Source organism: Carassius carassius, chromosome 40, assembly GCF_963082965.1.
Source record: "Carassius carassius chromosome 40, fCarCar2.1, whole genome shotgun sequence".
Taxonomy (NCBI): domain Eukaryota; kingdom Metazoa; phylum Chordata; class Actinopteri; order Cypriniformes; family Cyprinidae; genus Carassius; species Carassius carassius.
Genome location: NC_081794.1, coordinates 23,690,354 through 23,710,371, shown reverse-complemented (window position 1 = coordinate 23,710,371; position 20,018 = coordinate 23,690,354). Strand labels below are relative to the sequence as shown.

Here is a 20,018-nt window from a genome sequence, read left to right as displayed (position 1 = left end):
TTCATGACATCCAGGTTATGTGACTCTGGTGTAGCCTACATTTTGTTGACACTTATGGCAATTGTATTCAGGCTTCAAAATTGATTAATGCTGCACATACTTGTAAAGATTATCAATATGACAAAACATAAAAATCTAACTTTTGTTGGTCAAAGATTTTATGCCTTGCAAGAATTCAAAAGCTGGCGGAAAAATCGTTTTAGGTTTTTGTCATTGAACCAAGGTGATGTTAACTTCCTAGAAAGTCATTATTATATTCCTGCTCTTTTAACCCAATATGAAAAAATTTAGCATGCTAGTCTAACAGCATTGCATGCTAACACCCTTTCTTATAAGTCACAACTGTAAATGCCTTCACTTTAAAGCTCCTAAAGCTAAAACACAAATTACTCAACTTCACTAATCAACTAGTCTTTTGGCGGAAGAGCATCCTGACCCATCCTCTGTCAGCAGTGGAGTGAGATGGGAAGAACAGAGAGAGGCACACCTACACACACCTGGATCAGGTTACGCTGGACAGGTGCGTGAGCGGCTGGCCAGCACTACGGATATTAGACAATGGCATAAAGTTTCTGATACCGGCAGGCTCAGCTATACACAAACACCGGGCTACTTGAGAACAATGTAGAGAGTAAACGATGTACATAATGAGGCTAAGGAAACCATTTTTATTCTGCAATGACTATTTACACAGATCTAGGATGCGTTTCAAAACCAAGTGAGTTGCCTATCTAGACAACATTTTTGGACAAGTATACAAGATATGTTTTTCGGATATATACTAATATATACATATATTTATGATATAAGTATGTGTGAATCTACATGAGATGCCCAAAAATGTAGTCTAGGTTAGATGCTGGATAGGTTTTTAAACAGAGCCCAAGAGAGAGATACAGGTTTTGAAGGACCTTACCTGATTTGTCCTCGAACCAGAGGTCGGTTTTTGGTACGATTCATATTCGAGTCAAAGGGCACCTCAAAGTACTGTGGGGAAAAAAAATTATGAAAATGAATACACAAGGCACATTAAGAACCAAAAATAAATAAATAAAACAATGGTAATTGTGCATATCCCTCTCTTTTCCAATCTAGAACCTTTCCAGTCTGAAATCAAATATTCTTTCAATCTAATAGACAGAACTCAAATTTTTGTGTTATATTTTTCACATGAATTTTTTTTGGTGTTATGGTGAAAGGAACTGTGGAATTATGACAACACACACTTGATTATTTCTTTTTTAAATCAAATCCAAACTCAGAATCATTTCAATTATATAGATTATGCAACACATCACAGTCCAATACAGAAGGCGAAAAGAAAAAAGTTGAATTAAAACATGAACTCACTTTAATGTGTTTTGAATCATAACACTAAAGAATGAATCACAATATTGCATTTTGACTCAAATATTCATATTTAATAAATTTTGACTTAAGTATTACATAACATTACACTTTGTGAACTGTGATGCACATTTTCTAATGATTATTTGATTAATAGAAAGTTAAAGAGCATTTATTTGAAATATAAATCTCTTGACAAAATTGTCTTCACTGATCAAATTAAAGCATCCTTGCTAAATAAAAGTATTAATTAATTTTTTTTTAAAGTATTGCAAGAAAAAGCAATTATACTACAAGTAATAGCACAGCTAATGATTGTTTTCACTTTGTAGCAAGCAAAAAACATCAAAGATGGACTCAGTTTCTCAGTTATTTGCTCTGAAACATCTGCTGAAGTGATCCAATAAATGCATGAAATTCAAACCCGTAAATGGATCGATATGAATGTATGTGTTAGAGACAGAAAGATAGGGGTTGCTTAGGTGCAACGGGGACGATTAAGTTAAAAAAAAAAAAGTTTTTGTGTTTTATGGCCTTCTGCTGGGGAGTCTGCACAAACCTCACCTCGGGGAATCTACAGTGTGAGACTAAAACACAAACACATGGGTCATTCAAAGCCGGTAACCAGTTATTCAGTCTGTGAGAGACAGCACATGCACCTAATGAAGAAAACAGATAGCTCACTTTTCAGCTGAAGAATTTCAGGATCCATTTCTCCTAAAATATGACCTCCATAAAATAACTAATAAACAGATAATCCATTTCTCTTTTCCTCTCTTAATTTACTGTCCGTTTGACATGCGCGCTTAAAAATGCTCTTGTGGTAGGTAATACATTTCACACAGACTACATTTATATTTTGCTAGATACCTCTGAGAATGGGACCATCCCACTGCGAAGGGGAACCGGGGGGGGGGGTACACATTATCTGTGATGGTGCGTGTCTGTTTGGCCTTCCTAAGAGTCCCGTCGAGTTTAAAGAAGAAGACTGCTAGTGCTATTTGCTAACAAATGATAACATCCATCAATTACATGATCCTTCCCAGCATGCTCTTTTACATACGGATAAGGACAAAAAAAATGAAAAAACATTTAGACTAATGTACAACAAATGGACAGGACAATAAAACATCTCAAGGAGGTAAAAAAAAAAAAAAAAAACGAGCTCTTTGACAAATGTGTCTAAAAGCTGTCATGGGAGATTGATGCTTTTTCATTTAGTTTCAGCTATTTTTGGCAGTGTTTTCAAACTCGGACCAATGTCATCCAAAGTGATAAAGTAGCCTGATACAGTGCAGAGGAAGTTGAAGCCCAAAGTGTGTTGTATAAAGTTGAGTGGAGGGTCTGCTGAGTCTCAAATTTATTCTCTGGGCCATCAGTGTTATTGCACTCGAGATCCTGGATGGGGCAGGGCACAGATGTGGCCGGAGCTGAGGCCCCTGCAGTTTTTGGGCCGAGGTGTTAATTCTATTTCCTGGGTCAGGAAGCGCGTCAGAGGGTCACCGCAAAGAGAGAACCGGAGCGAATTTCTGGTGCTTGAATAGTCTCTGAAGTATTAGCCGGATGCTAACATAACCATTCCAGAGTGTATCTTGGCTACAACTGCACATTTTAGACCTGTGAGATTTCAAAAGCCTTGTTAACCTGCAAAAGGACAAAGTTTACATTAAAAGACTCCCAATAGTAAATATAAATATGGTCTTGGAGCAAGAATATGAATATGTAGACTGACAAAACTGTATTTTGCACCACACTAAGAAAGTAACTGGGGTTTTGAGTATTCTCATGATGTTTTTGGTAACTGTCTGAACCAGTTAGTTCTTGGGTATTGTCTTATTTCACAGTTCATCTTTATACACTTTTTTTCTCTCGTATATCATCTGGTTCATATCGACACCCCCAGACTCCTGCCACTTCTTTTTCTGCGTTTATTGCTGGTGAAGATCACGTTTGGAAAAACGGAAAGAATGTAAATGAACAAGCGTAACTGAACAAGAAGTGGGTGCATGAGATTACAGGCTGTCAAATCTGCATATCTAAAGTCCTGTATAATCAGATTCTTTGTTTCTTCTGTGAATCTGCGCTTATCAGAATGTGTTAACAAATCAACAATGAAAAGGCTCTATATTGTTATCATATTGAAGAGGGGAAAAAGACTGTATGACTAGATCTTCAAAAGCGCATACACTATATAAATGCACAAAAAAAAAAGTTAAAACGTTTGGGCTTTGGTAAGAATTTGTGATGCCTTCAAAAGAAGTCTCAAGGCTTGTATGTTAAAAATATAGGAAAAACTGTAATATTGTGAAAAATTATTACAATTCAAAATAAAAACATTCTATTTCAATATGCTTTAAAATATAATTTACTCCTGTTATTGCAAAGCCGAATTTTCAGCGGCAATTACACCAGTGTTCAGGGTCACATGATCCTTAAAGAAAACATTCTAATATGCTGATTTGGTGCTCAAGAAACATTATTCTTATGTTGAAACCCGTTCAGCCACTTAATATTTTTTCAAATGAATAGAAACCATAAAAGGACACTTTCTTTTGCAACATTTTAAATGTATTTACTGTCACTTTTGATCAATTTAATGCATCCTTTATAAAAAATATTAAATAGCTTTCAAAAAATAAAACCCTAGTTAAAAGTAATATACATATGGGCAATATGTAAAAACAAAATAAATGCTAATTAAAATTTTGTGAAAAACTAAGATTAAAGGTGCAGTAGGAGATCTTGGAAAATGCTAACTTTAGCCTGATAGCACTGAGAGCGAACGTCACACCCTCCCTGCAATCACCTTCCAACGCCACACCCCCTGAATGCATATACACTCACAGACCAGAATACCAGAGATAGCATTACTACATCAGTGGTTCCCAATTCCAGCCCATGTTCCAAAGTGAAGTAAACTTAAACAGATTAACCCCTGCTCAGGGAGGAGGAAGCAATGAACACTGTGTAGGGATCACATCATTCGGAACACAGTTCATGCAAATAGCTCACTTCTAACAAGCTGGTTATCTGAATGGGGTGTGTTGACTAAGCGAGACATACAAAATATGCAGAGTGGGACTGGAATCTGGAACCGCTGGGCTATTCTAGCACTGTCTGCACAGCATGCGTGAACGCACTGATGACGTATCTTGTCTGGCGAACAAGGTGCACAGAGGTATGCAGATGCATACGTTGACAGACAGGTAGGAAAGCAAATTAAAATGCTCGGACTGAGCATTTTGATTGGACGTACATTTCTTGGTCCTACGCAGAAGAGACTTTCAACCAGCATAACAGAAAAGTTTCTGAAGACAATCACCTATTGCACCTTTCAGTTAAAAAAAATAATAAATACAGGTCCTTCTCAAAATATTTGCATATTGTGATAAAGTTCATTATTTTCCATAATGTAATGATAAAAATTAAACTTTCATATATTTTAGATTCATTGCACACCAACTGAAATATTTCAGGTCTTTTATTGTTTTAATACTGATGATTTTGGCATACAGCTCATGAAAACCCAAAATTCCTATCTCAAAAAATTAGCATATTTCATCCGACCAATAAAAGAAAAGTGTTTTTAATACAAAGAAAGTCAACCTTCAAATAATTATGTTCAGTTATGCACTCAATACTTTTGCAGAAATGACTGCTTTAATGCGGCGTGGCATGGAGGCAATCAGCCTGTGGCACTGCTGAGGTGTTATGGAGGCCCAGGATGCTTCGATAGCAGCCTTAAGCTCTTCCAGAGTGTTGGGTCTTGCGTCTCTCAACTTTCTCTTCACAATATCCCACAGATTCTCTATAGGGTTCAGGTCAGGAGAGTTGGCAGGCCAATTGAGCACAGTAATACCATGGTCAGTAAACCATTTACCAGTGGTTTTGGCACTGTGAGCAGGTGCCAGGTCGTGCTGAAAAACGAAATCTTCATCTCCATAAAGCTTTTCAGCAGATGGAAGCATGAAGTGCTCCAAAATCTCCTGATAGCTAGCTGCATTGACCCTGCCCTTGATAAAACACAGTGGACCAACACCAGCAGCTGACATGGCACCCCAGACCATCACTGACTGTGGGTACTTGACACTGGACTTCAGGCATTTTGGCATTTCCTTCTCCCCAGTCTTCCTCCAGACCCTGGCACCTTGATTTCCGAATGACATGCAAAATTTGGACCACTGAGCAACAGTCCAGTGCTGCTTCTCTGTAGCCCATTTCCTGCACACGCCTGTGCACGGTGGCTCTGGATGTTTCTACTCCAGACTCAGTCCACTGCTTCCGCAGGTCCCCCAAGGTCTGGAATCGGTCCTTCTCCACAATCTTCCTCAGGGTCCAGTCACCTCTTCTCGTTGTGCAGCATTTTTTGCCACACTTTTTCCTTTCCACAGACTTCCCACTGAGGTGCCTTGATACAGCACTCTAGGAACAGCCTATTCGTTGAGAAATTTCTTTCTGTGTCTTACCCTCTCGCTTGAGGGTGTCAATGATGGCCTTCTGGACAGCAGTCAGGTCGGCAGTCTTACCCATGATTGCGGTTTTGAGTAATGAACCAGGCTGGGAGTTTTTAAAAGCCTCAGGAATCTTTTGCAGGTGTTTAGAGTTAATTAGTTGATTCAGATGATTAGGTTAATAGCTCTTTTAGAGAACCTTTTCATTATATGCAAATTTTTTGAGATAGGAATTTGGGGTTTTCATGAGCTGTATGCCAAAATCATCAGTATTAAAACAATAAAAGACCTGAAATATTTCCGTTGGTGTGCAATGAATCTAAAATATATGAAAGTTTAATTTGTATCATTACATTATGGAGAATAATGAATTTAATCACAATATGCTAATTTTTTGAGAAGGACCTGTAAATAATAAAAGTGTGTGAGTGATCATTTGCAGTGTCAGCATAGAGCAGATAGACTGCCAAGGAGACCAACCAATCAGTGATTCTTTGGACAAGAGGGTCATCAGAGAGCTCAACGAAGTGGGTATCAGAAGGCAGCGAACTTCTGTCAAATGAATGAAGTCTGAACCATAGGGGTGTAACGGTACGTGTATTCGTACCGGACCGTTTCGGTACAGGGCTTTCGGTACGGTGCACATGTGTACCGAATGACTGAATGCAATATTTTGTGTGCGGAACATAGGTACATTTTCGTGTTTCCAAACGAACATATTAAGTGGATGGAAGTCTCCGCGTTCAGCGCAAATCCTGCCCTGCAGCTGATTCTAAGACCGGTGACACACTGGCTGCGTGGCATGAGCGTGGCGTTTCTGCTGCGTGTCAGTTGCGTGACAGCTGCTTCGCGATTTCTGTGTCTTTACACACCAGAATTGTGCCTGACGCGCGCTGCTGCTACTGTAGTTGACATAGAGGGAGGCCGCTGAGGCGCCGACAGACCAGGATCTTGTCTTCACGACAACTATATCATGTTGAACATAATTATAAAGCCTACTGTTAAAGGACACCGTCAACAGTATTGACGGCAAAATAAACTATGTTTGACAGGTGCAATATGCCAGTGTGTCACCGGCCTAAGGTCTTCAAAAGGCATCACGCGAGTGTGAAAATTACTACAACTAGGAAAAAACAATTGTAACTCAAACGCAGCTCCCGTTGGCATTTAAACAGAACTTTGCTCTTAATTCCGATCGTGCCAACGCAATAACGAAATCTGACCAGGTCTAAAAACTGAAACTGTTGACGCTGCACTTTACACTTTGGAAAAGTTATATATATATTTTAAATATGAGCAGGCCTACAAGCTGGGATTGGTAATGCTGCACTGTAATCATAGTTATTTATTTATATTTTTCATTATATTTTATTATATGATATTGGTTTGAGACAGAGTATTTTATTTAGTGGAGAACTTTGCAGTAGTATTTTATTTCTTATTCTTTTTTATTTTATTTATATTTTATTAAAAAGTATTTTAAAAAGGTGTAAACAAATTTAAAAAAAAAGTTTATAGTAATAAATAACCTGCAGTTTAATGTTTGCATTTCTTTCCCTTACTGTACCAAAAATGAACCGAATCGTGACTTTAAAACCGAGGTACGTACCGAACCGTGATTTTTGCGTACGGTTACACCCCTACTGAACCATTATTTCTGACTATGTGATCAGAGGCCTGAACTAGGGATGCACCGAATATTCGGCCACCGAAAATTTTCAGCCGAAAATGGCCCAAAAGTGCATTTTCGGTTTTCGGCCGAAAGACTTTTATCACCGAAACAACACGGCCAAAATGTTGTGATGACACAAACAGAAACCGCGACCTGCACGTGCACCTGCATAGCGCAGACCACGAGCTCCCAGCGACATTCACTTCACACCAGTGGGTCTTAATAGATAATAAACATTCTCTCTATTCTTATTCCTTTATACGCAGCACTAAAGCGTCTCCTAATAAAGAGATTGAGACGGACCGCGAAGTGAAAACAAAGAAAACTACAGTCTTATAGAGTCTGTTAGCACACGTCTCACTGAGATCTTTTCGGATCCTCTGCAATTCATCGCGAATGTGCTTGATCCACGTTATAAAGACCATTACTTCGATGCAGAAATAAGGCAGCGCGCACGAGAAATGATCCAGGCTGGATGCAGAGAACCCGCGTGGAGACGGAGAAGCGCCAAGCGCAGGAGACAGATCAGAGCGCAGAAAAAAAGAATCGTCTCTGCACCAGATGAGGCGCATGCACCCTCGTTGTCTGATATGTTCAGTGAAATTCTGCAAGAAAGTGCCTCAAATAATAATAATACATTGGCTATTTTGTTCTTAGGTTACTATATATGTGACATTTTATATATATATATACACATATATACACACACACACACACACACACACACACATATATATATATATATATTTATATACATAATATCAGATTGTAGCCATATTTCTGCTAGATTTCTGTTTTAATTTGATAATGTTTATTTATGCCCTGGCCCTATTTAAATACACTCTCAAATATTTCTCAAATGTCAGGCAGATGACAAGCTCAACTGCTCAACAGCTAGATGGTTATCTGTCTGAAGTCCCCATCCCCAGAAGTGATAACCCTCTTGCCTATACTGGAGAAGTAATGCACTTTTTATTCCTACAGAGAACAATTTCAAATGCACTTCACCTAAATGCACTTTGTTTTTATGAGAGAACAGTTCATTTGAAAACCTTTCTGCAGGCCAGTAGGCCTGTACATTATTATGTAATATTCACATGAGTGGGATACATTTTTAGTTAGAATTTTATTTTATACTGTGCATTGTTGCAATGTGCTTAATAAATATTTGCATAATTTGTAATTATGCATTTTTATGTTTTTTATAATTTATGTAATTGTAATTATCTTTGAAACTTTAATATTAATTTATGCAATTGCAATGTCTTAATTTTAGTAAAGTTAGTACACGGTCATAGCAATAAATGCAATGGTACTAATAATTGGCATAATTTCTTTCGGTGTTTCGGTTTCGGTTTTCGGCCTTGGTTTTCTCTTTTTCGGTTTTCGGTTTCGGCCAAGAATTTTCATTTCGGTGCATCTCTAGCCTGAACATGGACATCGAATCTGAAAAAGCCTTCGAGCAACAGGACATTTAAGTACACAATTACAGTGTCATGTACAGAATAGACAGTATCAAAGAAACCCTTTAGTGTTTTCATCTTGCACTGATTCATAAAATATGAGTTTCTGCTGTCAACATAAAAGTATGTCCAAACTATTCACTAGTCAAAATATTGAGTCTTTGCTGCTAGCAAAGTGGCACAGCGAAGTTCCACTACATTTTGTATAAGAAACCTCTAACTTTAGTCCTCATTCCGTTCTTATCGACACCACAGAGTCTCAGTTTATTTATAAAATTGCTAGATCAGCACAAGAGTGATACTGCTGAGTTCACTGTACTTGCAGTGACAGGGTTCTGGGTTCACTCACAGGGAAAATCGCTGTGACTGCAGCAGCATGACGGGACAAAGTGACAAGCACAGCAAACAAATGCTGCCTGGACTATGAGACCATACTAACACTGATGAGAAACTTACTGTAACACTGACAGTGTTTACTGAAGATAAGTGCATCCGAGGGCAAATGCACTTACATAAACACGCAAACAAACACACAAAATTCAGGCTAAATATTCTCACGGAGAGAAACACACGTGCATGGAGTCTGTGTAAATAGAAATTTACAACACAGCTGCAAGTATATGAGAAAGACATCAGCATTGATCAGTAGAAATGGATAAAAGCAAACACCACCTGCTCAAATACCTACTCAGAAACTTTTTTCTTCCACCTCTGCAAACAAAAAGCACAATCCAAATTCTCAATCAGCGCTGTGCACATTGTAAGTACATGCAATTAAGTGACAATTCCTCATTCTGTCAAAGTCCAGGTGCAGAACCAGAGTTCAGGAGTTGAAGAGGTAATACTCCATTGATTTAACAAAATTACCTGCCAAATTTCTAAAGAACAGCAGCAGAAACTATCAGCTGCGAATCATCTCAAGCACTTATGAAAGACAAATTCCTCTTTAGTGACAGCGGCCGATGAATCACTGCAGTTCAAGTTCAATCTGAGCTACGTGAGTTTTGCTGGAACCCTGCGCTGCAGACCTGCAGAAACGGTTTGCCAGACTGCTATGCTCACCATGTAGCAATTATATGAAAAAGCCTGCACTACGGTTATCCTTTAAAAGTGCACGACTGGATCACGCTCCACTGAATCACAATTATAAATGTATATATGAATGTGATGAATTATGAATGTATATACGAACATGATTTCCCCATTTTGTGAAAATCAGTGAAGGAGAAAAAAGTTGGTTGGCAAATAAACAATCTCAATAAGAAAGAATTCTTCTGTACTGTGATTTGTGATTACAATTATTTGACAAGACAGCTGCACAGACTTAGTTGCATCTTACCTCCCTGACATATCTGAAGAACCAATGTAAACTAATGAAACCTGCATACAGGCATGTTCATGATGCTCCAAAACAGACTCATACAAATAAAAGAAAAAAAAAAAACTAACATAACCCGATACGGTGCTGATAGATTGTGCATCCCCATTTTTGGAATAGTGTGCACAGATAAATCATCAGAATAAGACAAGTTACATTTATTAATAAAGTAAATATGACCCGTTATAATAAAAAAAAATGACTTCAAATTTAGCCAACCAACCAAAAAAGTTGCTGGATGTACATATCCTGATTGAATGGAGTTCCATTTAGATTCAGATACTTCAGAGTCCATTTAGTCTAGGTTCATTCTGAGCACTATTTAATATCCCTTCTCCCTGCTATCTCCATACAAAGTTATGATGCAGGTCCTTCTGCCCCAGCCTGGTATCCAAGCTGTGATCATTTGGCCTCTCCAGCTTGGAGCAATGCAAGTATCCTGGCAGTAAGTCAGCTGGCACAGCGACAGGCTTGATTAATGGCCCGTGCAAAACCGTCCACATGCTAATCAGCCAATTACGAATGTTCTGCTCTACACCAACGCTGCCTCAGTGCAAATCAATGTATTTAGTTCTTTTGCCAGCGGGCACCAGAGAAGATAGGGAGGCTGGGAATGCTTAGGTTGCTGTCCTGAAGTAGTAAGGATAAAATAGCATACGGAAATCTGTGCATCATCAGTTTAACCAAACTAAGACTTACATTTCGGTCTTGTTAGCCAGACACACCCAGGAAAAGACAAAGGCGCCATGATCTTCCTTCTTTTTCCAAGGCATCTTGGTTTGGTTCCAGTACTACCATTTGCAGATGTTTTTGCAACGGTTGTTCCAGTTATTACGACAACATTAAAAGGTATTTCATGGCGTTGACATAAGATGGATGAGCGCTGTCTAGGTCGGCTGGGAGTTGAAGCCGGTGGTTTGAGAAGCCGAGAACCTCCTGTGGGGAAGACGAGCTAGTTCATCATCTTTGGCCCGATGTCAGTTCACATAACCTAGATCATCACTAAGGTAAGCCTGTAGTTTGCCATCGTGATCCCACACCACAGCGCCTCCTGTGCCTTTAGTCACACCGAAAGAATCCAAATAGCTGACAGTACTGGTTACGGCGAAGTAAAACAACTGTGATGGATTGAAAATTAAAGAGTTTCATTATTGGTCATGTATTTTGCGTTACAACAAAAACAACAAGACCTCCCCGGAAAAAAAAATGAGGCAATTATAAGTTAATCAAGTCATTCACAAGCAAGCCAAAACAAGCCTTACTTCAAAAGATCTGGTACATATGGAACAATCAAAATAATAACCGGTATAAAAATTTTAGTGATTCGGTGATTTGATCAAGATTTCAGAGTTACACCATGTACTTCGTTCATGATCTTAAACGAAGGAACTTCTCTAAAGTAACAGCCATGCGTAGGCCATGTTTATGAAAAGAGCTCTCTACTAAGAACCCTCATTAATCATGCCCCTGATTATCAAAGCTCATTTTAAGTCTCTGGCAAACGAAACAAAGACACATTTGAGTCACACAATTATTTTTGCTGAGGACGTAAACATACTCAGTGTGCCAAAAGGCCTTGTTTCGCTTTGATAGGATGGGCTAGCCATAAGTCTGTTTTACCTGTGACACATTGGTTAAGATTAAATTTTAACATTCCCAGATTACTATTAAGCCCATGAACTGTTTGTTAAACGGGGTCATTTAATATCAGAGTTTGCGAGGATGTCAAGTAAGCATGTGTTTATGCAAGAACGCATGAGTGTGTGTTTAGATTATATCTGGAGCCTCCAGCTGTGTGTGACAGCACAAGCCTCATGAGAAAAGCAGTCTTGTGCAAAGGCCCGTCCCTTAAATGCTCATGTACATGCTCAAGTGTTTACATACAGACCTATAGTTTATATCTTCCCTGAGGTTGAACTCCAATCCCTACCAACCAAATTCCATTGTGTTGAATTGGTCCCCATCAACATCTTGTGGTGAAAATGCACTTTTCCTCCCAACATTTCTGCCAACGGATGTCTACATTTACTTCCCGAGAGGATCTATAATATCTTAAACTGAATTCCTAAGATGAACAGACATCTCAGGGGTTTGGAACGACATGAGGGTGAGTTATTAATGACATAATTTTGATTATTGGGTGAACTAACCCTTTAACATTCCACCTCAAAATAAGTGGACTAAACATCCATCATTAAGCCACCTCACAAATGGATATCTTTAAAAAGTTGTTTTCTTATCAAAACTTTCATGTCAGCACCCTCTCCATCTACATGATCCATGAAGCAAGCATGTCAGATTTTGAGCAGAAGTGTTTTTGTGTGAAAAATATTCAGGCATAACGTGCAAAGCGTACACACATTCCTAGTGCTATTTCACCTATAGAAACCCTTTTCAATGTCTAATCTGCCTGTTCTTCTTTTTTTTATTCTTTATCAGAAGTTTACGGTAAGTGCTTATACATGTCTGGACATGGGTCAGAAGATCTATTTTTTCTTTCTGTGAAACCACAGGCTTGCATTGCATTCCATAATTAGGACTCCTTTTCACATCTCTACACTGCCTGCAAGCTGTGGGTAGGACACCAGGAAGGGTAAATGAAGGAATGAGTTGACAAGCAAGAAGTTCTATTGATTAGAACAGAAATAGAATTTTTAAATTCTAAAGGAAAGAATAAATAAAGGTATCCAATGAGGATGTGCAGAAAATAAAATTATGGTAAAAACCAACAAGTGTCTGATATTAAAATTCTATCCTAATTAGTCTAAACACCAATAAAACACACACATACACACACACACACACATATATATATAAATTAGCAATGCCAAACTTGCATGTTACCGAAGGTGACGTAGTTTTTTTTTTGTAGTTTAATGCATTTAAAATATGTAATGCAAGGGCTGAGCTAAGGTTGGCCACCCCACTCACAACTAATGCTTCAGTTTCTATTTCTCTTGACAAGAAGTGTCACAGAACGTCTTTACGACCACATCAAACTGGAAACTTTGCTGACAGGTGCTCCAGCTTCACTTCAGAGCCAGGCGCTAGTAGTGCATGCGCTTTAACTATATGCCCAAAGACACCAGCGTGCACTATACCCTGTATCTTTTCATATCAAAGCGGAAATAAACTATGTGCATGCAATGTTGTGGAAAAGAGAGTTGAGAGAAAATATGATGCGTGTCAGATCTGCATCGTGTTCAGCAGCAGTAGCTCTTAAAGAAATAGCAGCCAATAACCTAGCTGCTGTGATGTCTTGTTATATCGAAGAAAGAAAGAAAAAAGAAGAGGAAATCAAAAACTTTTATAGCTTTAAGGATTCATTCATATTTAATTTAGAATTTAGAGTTTGATAAATTAAAATGTCATCAACCCAATTATTAGGCAGGATTAATTGCGTTCAATTTCAGAAAAAAAAAAGTGTGATTAGTTATTTTTTTTTAATAGATTGACAGCACTAATATGAACTTTCCAAATTATAAAAACTATCCAAGATACTCAGTACACTGAATTTACTGTTTACACTATGATTTGCAGGGATAGTTTGACAACTGAGCCATTCCAATCTCATTTAATGCATGTAGACATGGTAAGAAGACAAGAACACATTGAAGACCAAATAATGAGAAAAGAACATATGTATTCTGTCAAAACTGGTCTGCACCAAGTAAATATCCAAGAAACTGGAGGTCTAAGCATTGGAAGATTGTCTGAAGGGCTCTAGCTTAACATACTTGGATTTGATCACCATCCTCTCCAGCATTAAAGTTGGTAATTACAAAGCAGACACTAATTGTGGTTTTTCAAACCCATATGACAGGGTGCCGAGCAGCAGCATCCATGGAAACCAAGCCTGTTATTAGCCTGAAGGCTTCTGACAGATGGGGTATGGATTGAGTTAAAGATGCAAGTCTTGTTTTAATAGGGGCCTTAGATTAACCCCTCTATAAAAAAAAAAAAAAAGAAGAGGAGCTCATCTCTTCTGACCAATTCCGAAACCATCAAGGAGCCACTGGAGAAGTGTTTGAATTATTCATGCCTGAAGAACAGTGCCGTCCAAGCTAACAGATGGAAGCAGGATGGTGTTGAAGAGCTTGACTACGTGCAAAGAATTTCTGTCAACCTCTGTCCACTCTTGCTTCATGTCTTCAGCCCCCGAGACCCTTTCGTTCTTCTTCTTGTCCCCTAGTCAGGCTTGTCGAAAGCAATGTCAGGCTGTTAGCTCTGCTGTCAGGTCCTCTGAGTAAGTCGTCAACCATCTGTCACAATTAAAAAAGCAAACTGCTTCCTGTCAGAGTCAAAGCAGATTAGCAAGGACGACAGAATGATGCGTCGCTATGGACCGATGAAAGGCAACTAAACCAGCTATAGGATAGTGTAAAGTATGAATAGCAATAGTCAGTTGGTGTATGATAGAAAAACAGCTTCCAGAAGCTTTGTGGCATCATGTACAGCAACAATGGATTAAAATCGGTTATGCTCAACTCTCCCACATGTTCTGAGGTTAGCCACCTTTGACGCAAATTTTGGGACTCAATTAATAGGTTTACTGGTTAAGTGACAGGAATTCATGCTCCATAAACCTCTAAAGCTCAACCACACACAGGATATGGCCAATCAGCAAATCATAAGCAGAACAGGCATCATAATCTCACAGAGTCAGGCCCCAAAAGAGACCTCTTCCGATGGTTAGCCAGTCGATGCACACTAGAAATCTGATTTCTTTCTTGATTCCAGTCTTGTAGCACTTGCATTTCCTGTAATCTGATGTAATGACCTGATATTCATCAAACAGGCTTTTTTCTAAGTGCACCCATGTCATGAAATCAATGAGGAACATGTTGAAGAAATGCCAGTGGGAAGATTCAGGGGATGTAAAGAAAAAAGAACAGCACGGCCGATCCCCTAGATGGATGGAGAAACAGAAATCGCTTTCATCACCTGCCTGTAATGAGAGCAGTGTCCTGAAACTAACGGCAGCTGGCTGTTTAGTGCTTTTTGTGTTCCCTGGATTAAGTGAAACAACAGATAAAAGACAGAAAACCCTTCAAAACGAGCAAATAAAAGAAATGGCTCGACACTCTAAAGCCTCTCGGCATTGTAAAGAAGAAAGCAGTGGAAGGATTTCAAAGAATTGAACTCAAAGAAACAGTTGCCAAATGAATTCATAGATGTAAAACATGAAAAAGAAAAATATGGTAAAAAGATGTTAAGTTCATAAGTGCTATAAATCTGAATAAAAGGCAAAAAGATGCTAAATACAAGAACACTGCTTTAACTTCGAATGAAAAACAGGACACTGAAAATGCAACAGCCAATGTATCACACTAAAGCGGGTGAATACATCTGCATTTGACAGGGAACTGGAAAAACCTCCACCAAACTCTGTAAGTTGAAGTCGACCCTGCTCACGGTCATTCTTTAATTCTAAAGAAGCTTCATCAAGACATGTATGCAAAGATCACAGGAAGGAATTAGCACATGCACAAGTTAGCTAAAAACTTAAAAATAAAGCAGGAGATGAGAACATATTCCTTTCAAATTTTCAAGTTACAAGCACAGCCCACAAAGAACCGATCTGAATTTAATAATAGGAAAAAAAAAAAGGTTGAGAAAAATGTTTGCAAATCGGAATACCTATTTTAAACCTACAATTTTTTTTTACAAAGGAGAAAGAGATGAAATAATAGCACAAATATGGTGGCTGTAGGAACAAATCAATAAACTTACTTAAAATAGTATTTTTTATAGCAACATCACACATAAAAAAAAAAAACACACATTTGCTGAACCAGCCTGAAAATCCTAATATTCATAACACGATTGACAATTTGACATTTTAAATATGACATTTTGACATATTCAAGACTTAAGACTTTAAAAATCAGCAGTCTGATAATCTCTTTTATAATAATGAGTACATATCTTTCAAGCGGAGCAGTAAATACCTAGCTATCTGTGTGTGTACACTGAATGGGACATATTTTCTTGTTTCTATTAACAAGCCTTTTTACTTAGCTAATAAAAGTTTAGAATGGCATGTGAAAAACTGACATTGACTCAGAGCTTGTCTGAAATCACAAAGTATCACCACAAATTCAGGCCCACAGGTGAGTCATGCACTAAAAACACAGTCTACCAATGGCTTCTTCCGCTAAAAGCAAATCACTACCACACCTTTTAAACCACTTACACAGACTGTAATCAACAATTATGCCACTCAAGTCAGTCAACAAATCACCTGCACAAAAACCAAAGTGAGCTTTAAGATCGGATGTCAAGCTGATGAGGGAGACTGATTCATACAGGTGGTTTTTGATCAATTCAAACCCTAAGAATGTGCATTTGCAAACTCTTAAAATAGGTTAAATGGATTCACAGCATTAAAAGAATGCTGGATAATTCAATGGTTTGGCACCGAAGAGAGAGAGAGAGAAAAAAAAGATGATTAGAAGGAACAGCTACTCCTTTATGTTCAGAGCTACTATTAGTTAAAAAGCTTGCTTTTGTAAAAGCATGCAAAATAACAAACCAGCAACTTAAATTGACAACAAAGTGTGCAATTATTACTAAACGCAAGTTGGGTGCCATCTTGGACTTTAGGAACAGAACCATTTTAAATAGCGCATCACAAAACAGCTCTACAAAGTACTGATCCAGGAAGTTACTGAATGCCAGTTACAATAAAGCGAGACAAATATTGCACAAGTTCAATTTGGCATATAGCCATTTTCACAACATCTAAAAGACATGTTTACCTATGGATTTAGAGAAAGAAAAAAAAAACATCATTCCCAGGTTTTGCTAATGGAGCAAGGTGCAATTTCAACAATATAACTCTGAAGATTCTTAAGCGTACTTATGATTTTGTGGCATAGGCAACCAACTCTTGTTAGTTAAAATTAGCATTCAACAAGCATGTTAGTATGGTGCTAACAAGGCTGCTTTTGTTAATTAGTTACGCATCTCAGTACTAAACAAAGTGTTCCTATTGCTGTTGGCTGATACCTTCATTCAGAAGCAAAAAAGTAGACGTAGTAAACACCTAGTTTTTAGCAGCTAACATTGGATAACGCCTTTGAAATGGGTAGAAATTTCTAAATTGATCTCTCACACCACTACTCAACACTAGCATACTGAAATCATATAAATACTCCTGTGAGGTAAACAAGAAAATGGATGCTAAGATAACGCATTATTCCTCAAATGACAGACGTCACTAGCCTTAATTTCAATTTCCTCCTATTTTTCGCTGCCCACTATTACATTCAATTACAGTGTTGTTTAGGTGCTCAGACCAGCATACGGGCTACAAATGAAATGTCTCATTTTTAAAATCATTTTGTTCTAAGAAAGAACATTGGGACCAAATGGAAATCACAATAATAGCACAGTCTGGAAAAGTCAACAATAATTGGCGAAAGTCAGAGCCAGTCTGCAGATTTTGGACAGTCTTGAGTCGATGTATTTCAGCATCAGAATTCCATCAAGAGCATATCAAAAATGTTTGTGTATGCTGCATTAAGAACAGCTTCAAAGTCTGATAGCATGCAATCCTCAGTTGTTTAATGCATGATACAGAGTTTTTCTCTGTAGCTATTTCCAAAGTCGGCAAGCGTATGATGCCTACAGTTTTACAAATCTGTTCGGAAGTTGTGTAGTTTAATCCAGCCTTGAAATGTTATTACAACATACAGGATTCATGAACTTTAACCTCAAAAGTGCATAACACAAAATTCTAATTGATCTAAGATGGCCAAAGCTCTCCTTAGTATGAATTGCATGATCCTAATGGACAGAAATGCCCAAGGAATCAGATCTGCCTCTGCATTTGTGGCATTCCTAGTCAGCAGAGACTGTCTTAACGTGGGAGTTTCCCCAACAATTTACTGAAATCCACTGAATGCTCATTAATTGGTCAACAAAGACCATGCAATAGCAGCAGCGCCATGTCTAGACCTGTAACCTCTGCTAACATGAACCACATGCCAAACTCTTCTCTTTTGTCATGATGTGTACTCTTCGCAGAGGATTGTGGTAAATAAAAGGATGATAAATTGATGAGAGTGGGGTGAGACATCTTGCATGCAAGGGTGCCAGCGCTTTGTGAAAACCCCTTTGATCAAACGTGCAGACGATGTACGGCTGCACCTGAAGGAGTGAATCCACTGGGGAAGGTTTGTTGTCTTTCCCTTTGTCAAGATCCCGTCTGGTTTTGACTCTACCTGTGTGGCTGGTGACATGTGAAGCCAATGAAGCCTCACAGACATGCAAACAAGTCTCACATGGGTGAATGCCTAAACCACAAACACAAGGACCACGAGAAAAGACAAACCACAATAGCACCAGAGAACCAACACATGCTTGAAAGTCTGAATAAATATAAGGTAGCCCAAGGCTGACCAAAAGCACCACAAATTGTCCATTGCTCAAGACAACAAAACCCACTATGACTAGCACTTCATCAGAATGCAAGACTAACCCTGTATATATGTAACATGCCTGAAGGTGAAAGGCAATAGTTATTGCACAATACAAGCCAAAGGAAAAAATCTAGAGGATCATTTTTTGGCTTCACCATGACTTTTGACTTTAAATAAGGTCAAGGGATATCAAAACTGACACTGGTAGAGCAGATTACCCTGTCCCAGAGAATAACTGTGCTATACGAAAGACCTCACCAAAATCGTATCACTGTGACATGACATTCATTTGGCATCTGCAAAACCTTTGAGCAACCCCACTTTCATCAAGCCAAAATAAACACGCCGCAGTACACATGACATGCAATGTTGATATTGCCAAGGGCGTGATCTGTAACATTACATGTTATTTTATTCACATGCTTCCTGGCGAGAGAAAAGTTATTCTTGAAAAAAAAAAAAGGTACTGGTACTGACTTGTAATATTGGAAATATCATGAAAATGAGCATCGGCTTTTTGGAGAGAACTGTAATATCGATACACCCTAATGAGGGTTTTTTTTCACAGCAATAAAAGACATGCAAAGGTAAAAAAATGATTCGCAACCTTCATAATCTTCATCAAATTGCAGTAGACTATCCCTAATATGCTTCACTAATTTCAATATGCAAAAGAAAATGAAACCCAACCTAACTGGTGAACAAATTACGGTATCAAATTTCCTGTGACAAAACCATGTTTTGGGGTTGACATTTACTAGAACAATACCACAGTTCAAGCACATGTGTTCGTAAAGAGCCTGAAGCATAATATCCTCCCATAGTGAAGGGTTTGACATAGATTGACACCCTGCGGATCGCAGAGACCAGGGAAAATTAACTATTAAACGCCAGCCTCTGTTTAAATATTCATTCTTATCCTGAACACCGTGAAATAGGCCATTGAACAGCCTGTGCGCCACCGTGCCATCTGATCAGAGATCGCCCACTGATTAAGAGTCTGTCTTTTCACGCCACCCTCCCCAACGGATTCAAAGCTTACGGCAGAAATGAAAGCGGAGGTGACTCATCCCTATTGTTAAGGAAGAAGTGTTAAACAGGCTCTCAATTTAAGCATCTATTAAATGCAGGGATCACCTTGGTGTTAATTCCTTCCTTAGACACGTTTTCATCTCCGAAAAAGGTGGTCTCGCTTCGAGCGCTCTTTCGTCGTGATGGCAAGAATGCACTTTCAAGGAGCTGGTCACATGGTACAGTGGAACTAATGTAATTACAGACAGG

At 38.5% G+C, this 20,018-nt stretch overlaps 1 protein-coding gene across 1 annotated transcript in view; it reads right to left on the bottom strand.

Annotated features, from left to right (window-relative positions):
• Positions 1-20,018, bottom strand: part of LOC132122454 (protoheme IX farnesyltransferase, mitochondrial) — a 42,929-nt gene that overhangs the window by 10,848 nt on the left and 12,063 nt on the right. Inside the window, exon 5 of the mRNA XM_059532728.1 lies at positions 917-987. Within this exon, the coding sequence (XP_059388711.1) occupies positions 917-987 (71 nt within the window). The remainder of the gene's footprint in view (positions 1-916; positions 988-20,018) is intronic.